This window comes from Cydia splendana, chromosome 5 (assembly GCF_910591565.1).
Source record: "Cydia splendana chromosome 5, ilCydSple1.2, whole genome shotgun sequence".
NCBI classification, from domain to species: domain Eukaryota; kingdom Metazoa; phylum Arthropoda; class Insecta; order Lepidoptera; family Tortricidae; genus Cydia; species Cydia splendana.
Window position 1 is genome coordinate 16,933,005 of NC_085964.1, and position 15,061 is coordinate 16,948,065.

At 38.9% G+C, this 15,061-nt stretch overlaps 1 protein-coding gene across 1 annotated transcript in view; it reads right to left on the reverse strand.

Moving 5' to 3' along the window:
* Positions 1–403: 403 nt before the first annotated feature.
* The window catches only part of LOC134790936 (sodium- and chloride-dependent glycine transporter 1-like), a 28,045-nt gene continuing 13,387 nt past the window's right edge, over positions 404–15,061 (reverse strand). The window contains exons 10-12 of the mRNA XM_063761949.1: positions 8,776–8,976; positions 2,315–2,443; positions 404–582 (exon numbers count right to left, since the gene is read on the reverse strand). Coding sequence (XP_063618019.1) covers positions 433–582; positions 2,315–2,443; positions 8,776–8,976 — 480 coding nt within the window. The 3' untranslated portion in view covers positions 404–432. The remainder of the gene's footprint in view (positions 583–2,314; positions 2,444–8,775; positions 8,977–15,061) is intronic.

The window sequence follows — 15,061 nt, forward strand, 5'->3', positions numbered from 1 at the left end:
AAAACTAAAAGTTAGCTAATACGAAAGAGAAGAAGATAAAACTGAACAGTATATGACAAATAAAGCAAATAGCGAACACAAAGAATGAAGTAAGTATAAATATAAGTAGCGAACTCATCACCATCATTATGTCGGTCAAAAAATGTCCACTGCTGAACAAATGTTAAAAGTTAGAAGCCACTGGATAAAAGTTTTTTGCAATATAGTCCAGGCAAAAGGGACTAATACCAATAAGGCCTAGTTTTCTCTAAGTTCGAAGATCATATAATATAGCAGTTGCTTTTATAAAAATAAGTGTCTGCAGATTACCGAAGGATTAAATGCCGAGCGGACCCAAGGCCGTGGGGTGCTACTGTGAAAACGCTAAGATGTCAAGTTGGGGTAAAACATTAAAACGCAAGGCTATAAATGTACACAGTTTAATTGACTTTGTCACACGGCCTGCTCATGCCCGAAACACTCGATCGCGCCGATGGCTTGCCGCTTGGTCCGCTCATGCTTCCGCGCCGCGAGCCAGCTTAGTCGCAAATCTGGGTCTACAGGACCCCATTCCTTACTCGGGTGGCAATTTTTACGGATTCGCTGAAATGTGAAACGATAATTTAACCCTTTGTGTCACAAATTTTTATTAATTATACAATTTTTAGTAAAACAAGCGTGCAGTAGTGTATGGCTTATGATGACTAAAATAAGGGAAAAACAATTTTTTGACAATTTTGAAGGGGATGTATGTAAATAGGTGGTTGGTATAGATGACCACCAGGAGTACCAGGACGAAAAGAGTTAATCATGTTATTCAGATTCCGTAGCCGAAATGACAAGATCGGACCCTTTATAGATTCGTGATGTCCGTCTGGTCTGGTCCATGTGTCACTACTATTTTACTCAAAAACTATAAGGTATATTTTAATGAAATTTAAAACATAAAAGAAAAAATAAAAACAATATTTTAGGAAGGACTCCATATCATATTTCTAAAAGTAAAAAAAAGGAAAAATCGACGTATGGCATATTCATTCGCGTGACAAAGTCCCGCAGCGGGACAAAAACGATTTGAAATTTTGTATGGCAACAACTTTAAAATGATGTATTGGGGCCGATTTTTGAATTTCGACCGCTCGATTTCGAGTATTTAGTTCAATAATATCTCCACTACTAGGCATTTAAATTCTACAATACCACTAGATTACAACTTGCGATCGCTCACATTTCAAAAATTAGCATTTCGCCGTTTTCCACCGAGTTTCGAGTGACGAAAACAAGCGATCGAAATTCAAAAATCAGCCCCCCGAAGGACTATTAATCAATAGGTCAACATATTTTTGTTCCTAAACCTGTATGAAATGGAGCTCACATCTATTCTTTACTGTCGCGATTTATACCGCCAGCTAGCAGTATACAGTATGGATAAATAAAGTTATTTTTGAGTGTTTTACGGCCTGCCTGAATTCATGAATAAATAATATACGACCTTGTTCTGAATTAACTTATAAATCTTGCCTCTGAGAGTACATGCCACTTTTCTTGACATCGCTGTGCCTTTTTTAAGTGCCATAATTTAAAACTTTTATAAGTGATTTTGATTATGTAATGAAAACAATTTGTCATATTTTCAGATAGCCGCTGTCATCTCAATACAATTTTGCGTTTTAGGTTTATTATTATACCAATGTAGGTAAAGTTAGACCAAGAAAAGTCTGTAGCGATTTTGATAGCCTACGCAGTGCAAGTGTTATTTTAAACGTCAAACGTCTATGAAATGATGACGTAGGTATAAATAACATTTGCACTGCGTGGGCTATCAAAATCGCTGCAACTTTTCTTGGTCTAACTCTACGTAGATAACAGCTGTCACCGTGCTCAAACTATTTGATATTATAGAAAAAATAATATCTGAAAAATCAAATCAAATGTGACACCACCAAATTTTATACAAAAATGCATTATGTTTTGAAACAATTTTTAATAACGTACATAGGGGATTTTATGTCTGCTTACTACTTGAATTAGTAATTTTCCAGAGAAAAATTATGGAAATATTATTTAAGGGCATTATTATTTTAACTTGGTTTAAAATAGTTTAAATTGTAACCTAAATTAAGATTAGGTCTAATTTTTATTTCAGTTACGTCTGACTTTACTTTGTGATAGATAAAATATGGCATTTGACAGTTTTGTGACGAACGTTAAGGACTAAATTAACGCTCTTCCAGCAACATGAGGCATTATGTGGAGATTTGTTATACAAAATTTGGAAAAAATAACAATTTCATAGCGTCTAAGAATAAGAAATAAGATCATATTTAATAATTACCTGCATCAGAGGACCTCTGGATAGATACAGGACCCTGATGGCGTATAACGGTATGCACAGGACGGAGCACAAGGCGATACACAACCCCGCAACGCCTGTAGTGTCTCGCATCCCATACACGATGATTACCTGTATGAATACAGTATGTATCAGAACGAAAGGCAAAGAAAGAGACCCATTAATGTTTAGGTCATACTGAGCAACTTTTACTATGGGACCAACCCCGAAAACGCGGAGAAAAAATTGACTCTCCCATAGGAAATTTCAACATCAGACCAGCAAAATGTATGAAACATCCAATTTTTTTTTCCGCGTTTTCGGGGTTGGTTCCCGAAGTAAGTTTTCCTAACACCAGTCCAAAACTGTTTTGAATTAGCATTGCTATGGGAATTCTGAGGCTTGTATAATCGATATGAATTTTTCATGCCTCGTAATATTGCACTTACATTGCTATGGCGGCGATAGCCACTAGCTTAGGGTTGCCATAAGTGTGGGGACTCAGACCGGGATATTTAAAGAATAATCGGCCAAGAGCATGTCGGGCCATGCTCAGCGTAGGGTTTCGTAGTTTCCATTCTGTCAAAATAGGCCAAATGGGGGCTAATAGTAGGTAAGTATTATGTAAGTACATTTATTGTAATGTATATTATCAAAGACATAATAATATGTAACTTCGTATAAGACGAATAAAGTCTAAGGAAAAAACGTGCCTCGGAATTCAAGTAAAAGTCATTCTCGAATAGATGCCGCACACACCTTTAGCCTATCCTCGGCTAGATGGCGTGACGACACCGTTTCATATTTAACAATTTTAACACATAGATATCAGTGAATGAACATGGATCAAAATGATATAAAAATAATAAAGTCATTTATCCATATATATACATTTTTTGATAACTTTATACGTTTTCAATTTGAGTTTTAGTCGTGTGTCGATAGATGGCAGTAAATTTACAGTGACTACAAAACTTACAATGACAGGACCCCTCTATACTATGTATTCTTTTTGATATTATGTATATTATGGAAGCATGTAAGGGAGTACTTTTACTAAGAAAAGAAGATTTTTTGCAATAACTCAAAACCGACTGGACCGATCATGTTCGCTATAGTTTTCATGGAAAGTATTTATTATGCTTCTGTTTCACGATTTTTTTTATATTTTTTGGACCCATGGTTCAAACGTTAGAGGGGGGGGGACGACGACACATTTCTTTTTTCTTTCGGGGCGATTATTTTCGAAAATATTTACAATATCAAAAAATGGTTTTTGGAGAATCTTATTCGTTTTGAAAGACCTATCCAACGATACCCCACACTATTGGGACAAAGCAATAAACATTAAAAAAAAAGCATCAAATTTTTTTTTATAGGTAGTTTTTCTTTTACCATTCTGTCACAATCACAATGCATGAATTATGTATCCATGCCTTGCCAAATTGCAGCTTTCTAGTACTAACGACCACGGAGCAAAGCCTCGGACAGACAGACAGACAGACATGGCGAAACTATAAGGGTTTCTAGGTGACTACGAAACCCTAAAAATAGAAAAAAAGGAACTTTTATTACTACAATAGGTAACTTAAAAGGTTTAGCCCTTGCCTAAACACAACTCAACTTTTAACACGGTCATTCAATGCCAGCAACCCGCCAGTCGGGTTCTCTGTTTGTAGTCGCTTTTCGCTACAAAGCGGAAAATGCACGTTATATTGTTTTATATTTTACCTTGATTTTTCGTTTTTGTTGATTTTCAATGTTATTCTAAAACTTCGCATGTATCTGAGAAGGACTTTAAAAAGTAAAAAAAAATACGATAGTTATTTTACCATTTTTGTTTAGTTTTCAATAAAGAAGGAAGTACGAGAAAATTTTGTTACTTAACAATTGCCTAACTTGTTAAAAAAATAACTTAAGATAAATTTCTATATATCATAGACCCGGGTATGTCCTTAAACTACGTCCAAGACCACCGGTGGACGGGCAGCAGCGTCCCTCAAATTCGGTGTACTCGACTGCGATCGCCAACCCGCCTGCCAAGCGTGGCGATTATGGCATTCACCCCCCATCATGATGAGCACAATAGAACCACGGCCCCGAGGTTCCGGCGACCCCCGGTGCTCTGGCTATGGTAGCGGTCAGGGCATTAGCGGGGTCAGGGGTGCTAAGAATCTCCGGCAAAGATCCGGCTACCCGCCCCGACGACGACTGGCCCTGGTAACACACAACATACGCACTATGAGGACTGACGAAAAGATCTGCGAGCTGGAAGAGGAACTGAGCAGGTTACACTGGGACATTGTAGGGTTATGCGAAGTCCGTAGAGAGGGGGAGGACACGACAACCCTGAAGTCTGGTAACTTGCTCTACCACCGGGAGGGCGACCAACAGTCCCAAGGTGGTGTCGGGTTTCTCGTTCACAAGTCCCTCGTAAACAACATAATAACCATCGACAGTGTGTCGAGCAGGGTGGTATACCTAATACTCAGAATATCCAAAAGATATTCGCTGAAGGTCATTCAGGTATACGCACCGACCTCGTCGCACTCCGATGATGAAGTAGAAGCTATGTATGAGGACGTAAGTAGGGCCATACATACTTCTAAAACCTACTTTACTGTTGTTATGGGGGACTTCAACGCAAAGTTGGGCAAGAGAAGCGGGGATGAGTTGAGAGTGGGGCAATTTGGGTATGGGCAACGGAACCCTAGGGGTCAGAGGCTGGCCGACTTTCTGGAGAGAGAGGAACTCTTCATGATGAACTCTTTCTTCCAGAAGCCGCCTCACAGGAAATGGACCTGGATGAGCCCTGACGGTTCCACGAGAAACGAGATAGACTTCATCATGACCGACAAGAAACGGATATTCAGTGATGTCTCTGTGATCAACAGGGTAAAGACCGGTAGTGATCACCGAATCGTAAGAGGCACACTGAATATCAATATTAAACTTGAAAGGTCCAGCCTGATGAAGTCTACGCTCCGACCTACTCGAGCCTATGTTCAAAACCCCGAAAGCTTTCAACTCGAGCTCTCTAACCGCTTTGCTTGCCTAGAGAACTTGGCTTCAGTGGACGAAATCAACGACGGGCTAGTGGAAACTGTCCACACAGTAGGGTCTAAGTTTTTTAGATCCCGCCGTAAAGATAGACCTCAGAAATTGACCGAGCAAACCTTAAACCTCATGGCTGAACGACGCTCGCTACAGTTGCAGTCTCCCGATGACGCGGAGTCATATAGGCAGCTCAATAGACGTATATCTAAGTCCTTGCGACATGATCTGCGTCTCTTTAATACTAACCGTATTAAAGAGACTATTGAGCGAAACCAAGGCTCCAAAGTGTTCGCAAAGGACAAGTCTATTGGGCAAAGCCAGCTGACAAAGCTGAAACGGGAAGATGGCAGCATAGCGTCGAGCAAAGCGGAGGTTTTAGGTGAGATCGAGAGGTTCTATGGACAGTTATACACTTCGATCGCAAAGCCCGTTGACAGCTTGGTAGGAGATCCAAGAGCCAAGCTGTCCCGACATTATACCGAAGATATCCCGGACATCAGTCTGTACGAGATTAGGATGGCCCTGAAGCAGCTTAAGAACAACAAGGCGCCGGGCAAAGACGGAATCACTTCAGAGCTTCTGAGAGCGGGTGGAACACCGGTACTTAAAGTCCTCCAGAAGCTCTTTAATTCCGTCTTGTCCGAGGGCATAACGCCTGAAACATGGAATAGAGGCGAGGTGGTGCTGTTCTTCAAAAAAGGTGATAACAACCTATTGAAGAACTACAGACCCATCACGCTTCTGAGCCATGTCTATAAGCTGTTTTCAAGGGTCATCACGAACCGTCTCGAACACAGACTTGATGACTTCCAGCCTCCCGAACAAGCCGGTTTCCGAAAAGGCTATAGTACCATAGACCACATCCATACGCTGCGGCAAGTTATACAGAAGACCGAAGAGTATAACTTGCCATTATGCTTAGCGTTTGTGGACTATGAGAAAGCCTTCGATTCGGTGGAAACATGGGCGGTGCTTGAGTCTCTTCAGCGATGCCATATTGACTATCGGTACATCGAAGTGTTGAAGTGTTTGTATAGTAACGCCACCATGTCGGTCCGAGTACAGGAGCAGAGCACGAGGGCGATTCCATTGCGAAGAGGCGTAAGGCAGGGAGACGTTATCTCTCCGAAACTGTTTACTGCCGTAATGGAAGACGCCTTCAAGCTCCTGGAATGGGAAGGACTTGGCATCAACATCAACGGCGAATACATCACTCACCTTCGGTTTGCCGACGATATCGTAGTCATGGCAAAGTCGATGGAGGAACTCAGCATGATGCTCGATGACCTCAACCGAGTTTCACAACGGGTGGGCTTGAAAATGAACATGGACAAGACGAAACTTATGTCAAATGCCAATGTTGTGCCCATCCCAGTCTCTGTTGGGAACTCGGTACTCGAAGTTGTTGACTCGTACATCTACCTAGGACAAGTAGTCCAATTAGGTAGGTCCAACTTCGAGAAAGAGGTCAACCGCCGAATCCAACTCGGTTGGGCAGCGTTCGGGAAACTACGTAATGTCTTTTCGTCCGACATACCTCAGTGCCTCAAGACGAAAGTCTTTAATCAATGTGTGTTACCAGTGATGACTTACGGCTCCGAAACGTGGTCTTTCACTATCGGCCTCATCTCAAAACTTAAAGTCGCTCAACGAGCTATGGAGAGGGCTATGCTCGGAGTTTCTCTACGTGATCGAATCAGAAATGAGGAGATCCGTAGACGAACTAAAGTCACCGACATAGCCCACCGGATTAGCAAGCTGAAGTGGCAATGGGCAGGCCACATTGCACGCAGAGAAGATGGCCGATGGGGTCGAAAAGTGCTCGAGTGGAGACCACGGACTAGCAAGCGCAGCGTAGGACGTCCACCCACAAGATGGACAGACGATCTTGTTAAGGTCGCCGGAAGACGCTGGATGCGGGTCGCTTCCAACCGGCACGTATGGAGGTCCAAGGGGGAGGCCTATGTTCAGCAGTGGACGTCTTATGGCTGAGATGATGATGAAATTTCTACAAGTAGTACATTTTCTGACATATTTAAAATACTTACACCATTTTTTTCTAATTTTTTAATGAACATTTAATACCTTTAAAATGATATTTAATGTTACGTACTTACTCGCTTTTTCACCCCGGCGCGTTTCCCAAAAATGAGGCGCGGAGGGCTGTGTTCAGCGTTGAATAAAAAGTATAAATAATGGAGATAGAGTTCTGCAAGTATAGACTTTTTTTATAGGAAATATCCTCCACTTTTATAATATTAATTTGGTTTCTTAAATATGAATACTTTTTGAGATATTGGGGAAATAAGAAATATCTACCTTTTCCCCCTTTTTTTGTTTATTACTTCTGATATTTTTTGTGTGCTAATAAACGCTTCCAATACATTTTTCTAGACAACATTATGAATCTAATGAGGTATCACACGTATTTTTAGGAGTAGTATCTCTATTTTTCACCGTTTTCAGTTTCTCGAGTAGACTAAATGTGTTGACACTGTTGACGTAAATTCGTAAATAGTGAACGGACAAGTGTCAGCGCTTACATCGTTCTATCCACGTACGATTAGCCTAGCTAGTTAGTCGTGTTTATTGTTGGACTGTTGGTATATATTTACCAAGTCCAGCCCCCTACTAAGTAACTATGATCTTTAAACCGGGACAATTTTCTTATCGGCCGGGACACCGGGACTCCATGCTTCAAACCGGGACATGTCCCGGCGTACCGGGACGTATGGCAACCCTACACTAGCTGTAAAAGATACACTTACCAATAAGAAAGGTGGCACTATACACGGTGTAACATGAGGAAACCGAATAATTTTAACCACGCATTTCTGAGGTCAAAAGAAGGAAAAAAATATAATATGAGTTTAGGTCAATTTCAAGATATTTTTTTTTGGTTTTGTTTTTTCAATTTTTTTAATGTATTTGTACATAAAAAATAAATATTATAGGTAAACTTGTCACTTAAAATTGATTTTTATGTATTTTTTTGGTTTTGCGAAGTTTTGCAAAGATATCTATCAATAAGGACATTTAGACTACGTCCCATAGCAGCAACATCACCATCAAATAGGCCTTTTACACTATGTAACAATAAAAACTTGTTTTTTATAAAATTAATATTATCTCTAAACTAGGCGAATTTCAAAAAAGTTTATAGGACATTTTTGTCTCTAAATAAATATGATCAGGAATACGCTGTTAAAATTATTCGGTTTCCTCATGTTACACCGTGTATACCGCCACACAAAAAGCCAGAACGGTCTCAGCGGTCGTCCTATCATGAAGCGTACATCCAGACTCAGGTTTGAGGCGCCGTACGTGTACACCGCGGCTATGAGTTCCATCGAGTACACTACCGGTGCCGCAGCGATGACCACAAGCTATAAATGCCATACACTTACCAATAAGAAAGGTGGCACTATATAACGCCACACAAAAAGCCAGAACGGTCTCAGCGGTCGCCCTGTCATGAAGCGTACATCCAGACTCAGGTTTGAGGCGCCGTACGTGTACACCGCGGCTATGAGCTCCATCAGGCACACCACCGGTGCGGCGGCGATGGCCACGTGTGCATCTAGGAGGCCAATGACGTGGAGGCCTCCCTGAAAAGAGGTTTTATTATTGTTGATGTGAAGCTTTTTGCACTGGTCGAAGTTCTTTTAAAGCCAATGAAAACATACCTAACTCTAAATTGCTCATAGCTTATCTGTGAAATAAATCATAGCTATAGGTAGCTGTAATGTCTTATAAGGAAATCAAGGAGGCGGCCCTGGATAGAGTCAAATGGAGAGAGCTACACCGACAAGAGTCTAACTCTTAAATTTACGACGACGATAGGTACAAACCTTCGAGCAACACCGGCTTCCGACACATCGGAAGGGAGGGGCCCAAGCGATATCTCACCGTACAAATCTTTCTGCCATTTTTCGCGGGGGGAAAGGTGCACACAGTCGCACTTCTCACACACTTACATACAAAATCCAATCTGTAATGACGACACAAATACATAGAAAATGACACACGTCAAAGACAAATCTTGCAAACCTCGATCTCTTTTTGTGTACGGACGAGTGACAAGTGTCACAACACGCACACTAACACATTTTCGTTGAAGTATGTTATTGTATTCTGAGAGATGAGAAGTCGGATTTGTCGCTCGACCGATCCACAATTTGTACTGAGCGAGCAAAATCGATAAATCCAACAATTACATGAGACTAAAATATAATAATTGTGTTTGAATGTAATTAAACGTATGATATGTAAAAAAAAATATTACATGTGAAATGTAACACTTTCTTTTTGTAAATTTGATGTCCCCGACCTCTTTTTATAACAAAAAACCGAGCAAACAGGCATTTTTGTGCAGCAGTGTTCACGCGCGCGTCTGGACTCGGTCTAGTGAAAAATCCAAGTGCAACTAGTTTTATTACCCGCGCTAGATTAGATTGACGCGCTAATCTTGTACCTCGGCAGAGGGGAAATAGTGCGAATGCCGCCTCCCTTCCGTGTTGCTCGAAGGTACAAACAATAAAGTACAATACTTGACGGACAGCCAGACAGACGGACGGACAACAAAGTGATCCTATAAGGGTTCCGCTTTTTCCTTTTGAGGTACGGAATCCTAAAAAAAGACGCTATCTGTTACGAAGTCTTCGATATGGAATATAATTATCAAATATGTAAAATTAATGAAAGTCTAAAAAAATGTCTCCCTTTTAATTGGCTTTTCCTACGAACATATCAAAGAAATTTTGACAGAGACCATACACATACGTACACTAGAATATTATAATTAACCTTGTCTCAAATGAGTCTAAGTCAAAGATTTTGCCCGACTTTAAAATTAAGTCAAACTAAAGCCTGACAACAGTTTATTTAACCCTGAGATAGTGTCGCTGCAAACAGCTCACGTATGGCAATAATGTGCGTACGTCATGTATAGTCGGGGTAGTGGGCATTGGCTTCATGTTGATACTCGTATAATGTCAAAACATTGCTTACAGAGAATTCGGTTCTTTCAATTTATCTATTCGTCAAAATCTCATTCTAAATATTCAATATTTATATATTCTTCGTTTTCTGACTCTGACGAAGTCTGATTTTCATCAGATGTTGTGTCGCTTTCAGGACCACCAACCTCGATTATAAAATGTTCAGTCTCCAATTCGATTACCTATAGGATTTTTATCGTCGATCTGCATAAACCTTAAATGAAATATTAAAGTTTAAACCAAACAACTAACCAGTTCAATAAAACCGCACTATAAAATGTCAATACCGGTCATGTCAACAACCAACTTTAAAACATTGTTTATTGGATTCAGCGAAATGCCTATACATGGAAGTATTCTGTCCGCTCAATTATGACCCAACGCCTGCGATCATATATAACCATGGATACCGCCTTTAGGAACATTACCGTTCAAATTCTCGGGCCAAATTAGCACACATACACAATTACGCCTACATTCAAATAAGACGACGCGTTTACAGAGCCTGTAATCAAAGCTGGTAAACAAAATAAGAGTCATCTTTATTACACTAATGGTACATAGCTAAGTGTAGATGAAATGCATATAATGTCAATAACTACCAATCAGTGACATTAATCCGCTAATAACCTTCTTGTACGTACTGGCCGCTGAGAGTTCGCGGTTCATATTTGATTAGAATATGACTTGGACAGGGATAGGTTCATGCCATACAGTGAAGAACCAGTCAAATAATTCACGTATAATAATTTAATGCAGATTAAAATATAACTATGTAGTTAAAATGTTGTTATGACATGACAGACTAACTCAACATAAGTAAATATATCATTGTTGTATAAATGTATTCCGCTATAATAAGTATTTTGTATATTTTATTATCAATCTGCATGGCAGTGCGAAGTCACGTTCAGGTATAGTCTGTCCGTTTTTCTAAGATCAAGTACGCCATAGTAAATGTATGGCGAACTTGATCTTAGAAATCGGACTGGCTATACAGTCTGCAAAATTTACATGGGTACACGAATCGAGTCAAAAATATTTGAACAGGCGGAGTCACAATAAATCCCCACTTTCAGTTCAGAATATTTTATATGTATATAGCCGGTCAAGCAAGTTTGTCAGTAGAAAAAGGTGCAAAATTAAAATTTTGTATAGGACCACAGCCGTTCGCGCGCTTACATTTTCTAAATTTGCCGCTCTTATAATATTTTAAACTTTCGCATTTTGAACACATATTAACTCACATTATACGAAACGAAACTGATTTACGTCGGTAAATCAAGGTAATTGAATATAATTCGCGTAAGACCCGTCTATAATGTGAGTTAATATGTTTGCCGCTCTTTTCTACTGACGGAAATGGCTTGAGAGAGAACCTACATATATGTGACAGTAGAGGGTGGATTCAAAATTTCAAATGATCAGCATTTTCAGATAATGTGTGTATTTGTTAAATTAATTCAGTGAAAGCATGATAGGAAAAATGTATCTACATATAGGAGATCGGGTATGATTATCTCACGGGTTATATCTCATGAATAGAACATATTCTAGATATCTTGCCAGGCATCCACTCAATTTCATGTCTCTCTAATTGGACAGCTTTTTTCCATAGTTCTCTGCGAATAGCATCTTGTGGGAATCTGAATGGAAAGTAATGTAAAATGACAATACCAAATTTGATTATTAATTTGAAATAACTAGGTAGTTTTTTTATAGCTCCATATTATGAAATAAAAAAGGAAAATACAAATCTGTAAGAAGGAATTTATTACTACATTTATAATTATATAGAAAACACAAGTTAATAAAATAGTCTACTTCATTTAGCATAACACCATCCCTATTATCCTCGCAATTTAAAAAGTCGTATGTTGTTATGAAAGTCGTATGCAGTTGTTACGTTTTAGCTTAGCACGGTAGTATTGAAAACAAATCGTCATGTTTTTTCCAAATTCTACTGAAGTTATCTGTTTACTCCAAGTGAAAAGTGATTCCACTGTCCTTGGTATGAACTAAAATAACTTGTGCACCACTTCACGACACATGAATATATTTTTAATTACAAAAAAACGTTGTTTTTATAAATCAATTTAGCCATTTGTCACTGACTGTCATCTCGGTGGTACTGAGATTGCCAATCGAGCAGTTTGTAAGTACCGCCTATCGCGGGGTAGTTTGCGTTGGGTCATAATTGAGCGGACAGAATACTTCCATGTATAGCATTTCGCTGCCCAACGCAAACTACCCCGCGATAGGCGGTACTTACAAACTGCTCGATTGGCAATCTCAGTACCACCGAGATGACAGTCAGTGATAAATGGCTAAATTGATTTATAAAAACAACGTTTTTTTGTAATTAAAAATATATTCATGTGTCGTGAAGTGGTGCAGAAGTTATTTTAGTTCATACCAAGGACAGTGGAATCACTTTTCACTTGTAGTAAACTCTGTTTACTAAACAGATAACTTCAGTAGAATTTGGAAAAAACACGACGATTTGTTTTCAATACTACCGTGCTAAGCTAAAACGTAACAACTGCATACGACTTTCATAACAACATACGACTTTTTAAATTGCGAGGATAATAGGGATGGTGTTATGCTAAATGAAGTAGACTATTTTATTAACTTGTGTTTGGTTTACGTATTTTCTATATAATTATAAATGTAGTAATAAATTCCTTCGTACAGATTTGTATTTTCCTTTTTTATTTCATGAGATGGAGCTATAAAAAAAGTACCTAGTTATTTCAAATTAATAATCAAATTTGGAAATTTGGTATTGCCATTTTACATTACTTTCCATTCAGATTCCCACAAGATGCTATTCGCAGAGAACTATGGAAAAAAGCTGTCCAATTAGAGAGACATGAAATTGAGTGGATGCCTGGCAAGATATCTAGAATATGTTCTATTCATGAGATATAACCCGTGAGATAATCATACCCGGTCTCCTATATGTAGATACATTTTTCCTATCATGCTTTCACTGAATTAATTTAACAAATACACACATTATCTGAAAATGTTGATCATTTGAATCCACCCTCTACTGTCACATATATGTAGGTTCTCTCTCAAGCCATTTCCGTCAGTAGAAAAGAGCGGCAAACATATTAACTCACATTATAGACGGGTCTAACGCAAATTATATTCAATTACCTTGATTTACCGACGTAAATCAGTTTCGTTTCGTATAATGTGAGTTAATATGTGTTCAAAACGCGAAAGTTTAAAATATTATAAGAGCGGCAAATTTAGAAAATGTAAGCACGCGAACGGCTGTGGTCCTATACAACATTTTAATTTTGCACCTTTTTCTACTGACAAACTTGCTTGACCGGCTATATACATATAAAATATTCTGAACTGAAAGTGGGGATTTATTATGACTCCGCCTGTTCAAATATTTTTGACCCGATTCGTGTACCCATGTAAATTTTGCAGACTGTATAGCCAGTCCGATTTCTAAGATCAATTTCGCCATAAATTTACTATGGCGTACTTGATCTTAGAAAAACGGACAGACTATATACCTGAACGTGACTTCGCACTGCCATGCAGATTGATAATAAAATATACAAAATACTTATTATAGCGGAATACATTTATACAACAATGATATATTTACTTATGTTGAGTTAGTCTGTCATGTCATAACAACATTTTAACTAGTTATCTTTTAATCTGCATTAAATTATTATACGTGAATTATTTGACTGGTTCTTCACTGTATGACATAAACCTATCCCTGTCCAAGTCATATTCTAATCAAATATGAACCGCGAACTCTCAGCGGCCAGTACGCACAGTAAGAAGGTTATTAGCGGATTAATGTCGCTGATTGGTAGTTATTGACATTATATGCATTTCATCTACACTTAGCTATGTACCATTAGTGTAATAAAGATGACTCTTATTTTGTTTACCAGCTTTGATCACACGCTCTGTAAACGCGTCGTCTTATTTGAATGTAGGCGTAATTGTGTATGTGTGCTAATTTGGCCCGAGAATTTGAACGGTAATGTTCCTAAAGGCGGTATCCATGGTTATATATGATCGCAGATTGGATTGCTATGCAGCGAAATGCTATACATGGAAGTATTCTGTCCGCTCAATTATGACCCAACGCAAACTACCCCGCGATAGGCGGTACTTACAAACTGCTCGATTGGCAATCTCAGTACCACCGAGATGACAGTCAGTGACAAATGGCTAAATTGATTTACAAAAACAACGTTTTTTTGTAATTAAAAATATATTCATGTGTCGTGAAGTGGTGCAGAAGTTATTTTAGTTCATACCAAGGACAGTGGAATCACTTTTCACTTGTACTAAACAGATAACTTCAGTAGAAATTGGAAAAAACATGACGATTTGTTTTCAATACTACCGTGCTAAGCTAAAACGTAACAACTGCATACGACTTTCATAACAACATACGACTTTTTAAATTGCGAGGATAATAGGGATGGTGTTATGCTAAATGGAGTAGACTATTTTATTAACTTGTGTTTGGTTTAGGTATTTTCTATATAATTATAAATGTAGTAATAAATTCCTTCTTACAGATTTGTATTTTCCTTTTTAGGGTTCCGTACCCAAAGGGTAAAACGGGACCCTATTACTAAGACTCCGCTGTCCGTCCGTCCGTCCGTCCGTCCGTCCATCCGTCCGTCTGTCACCA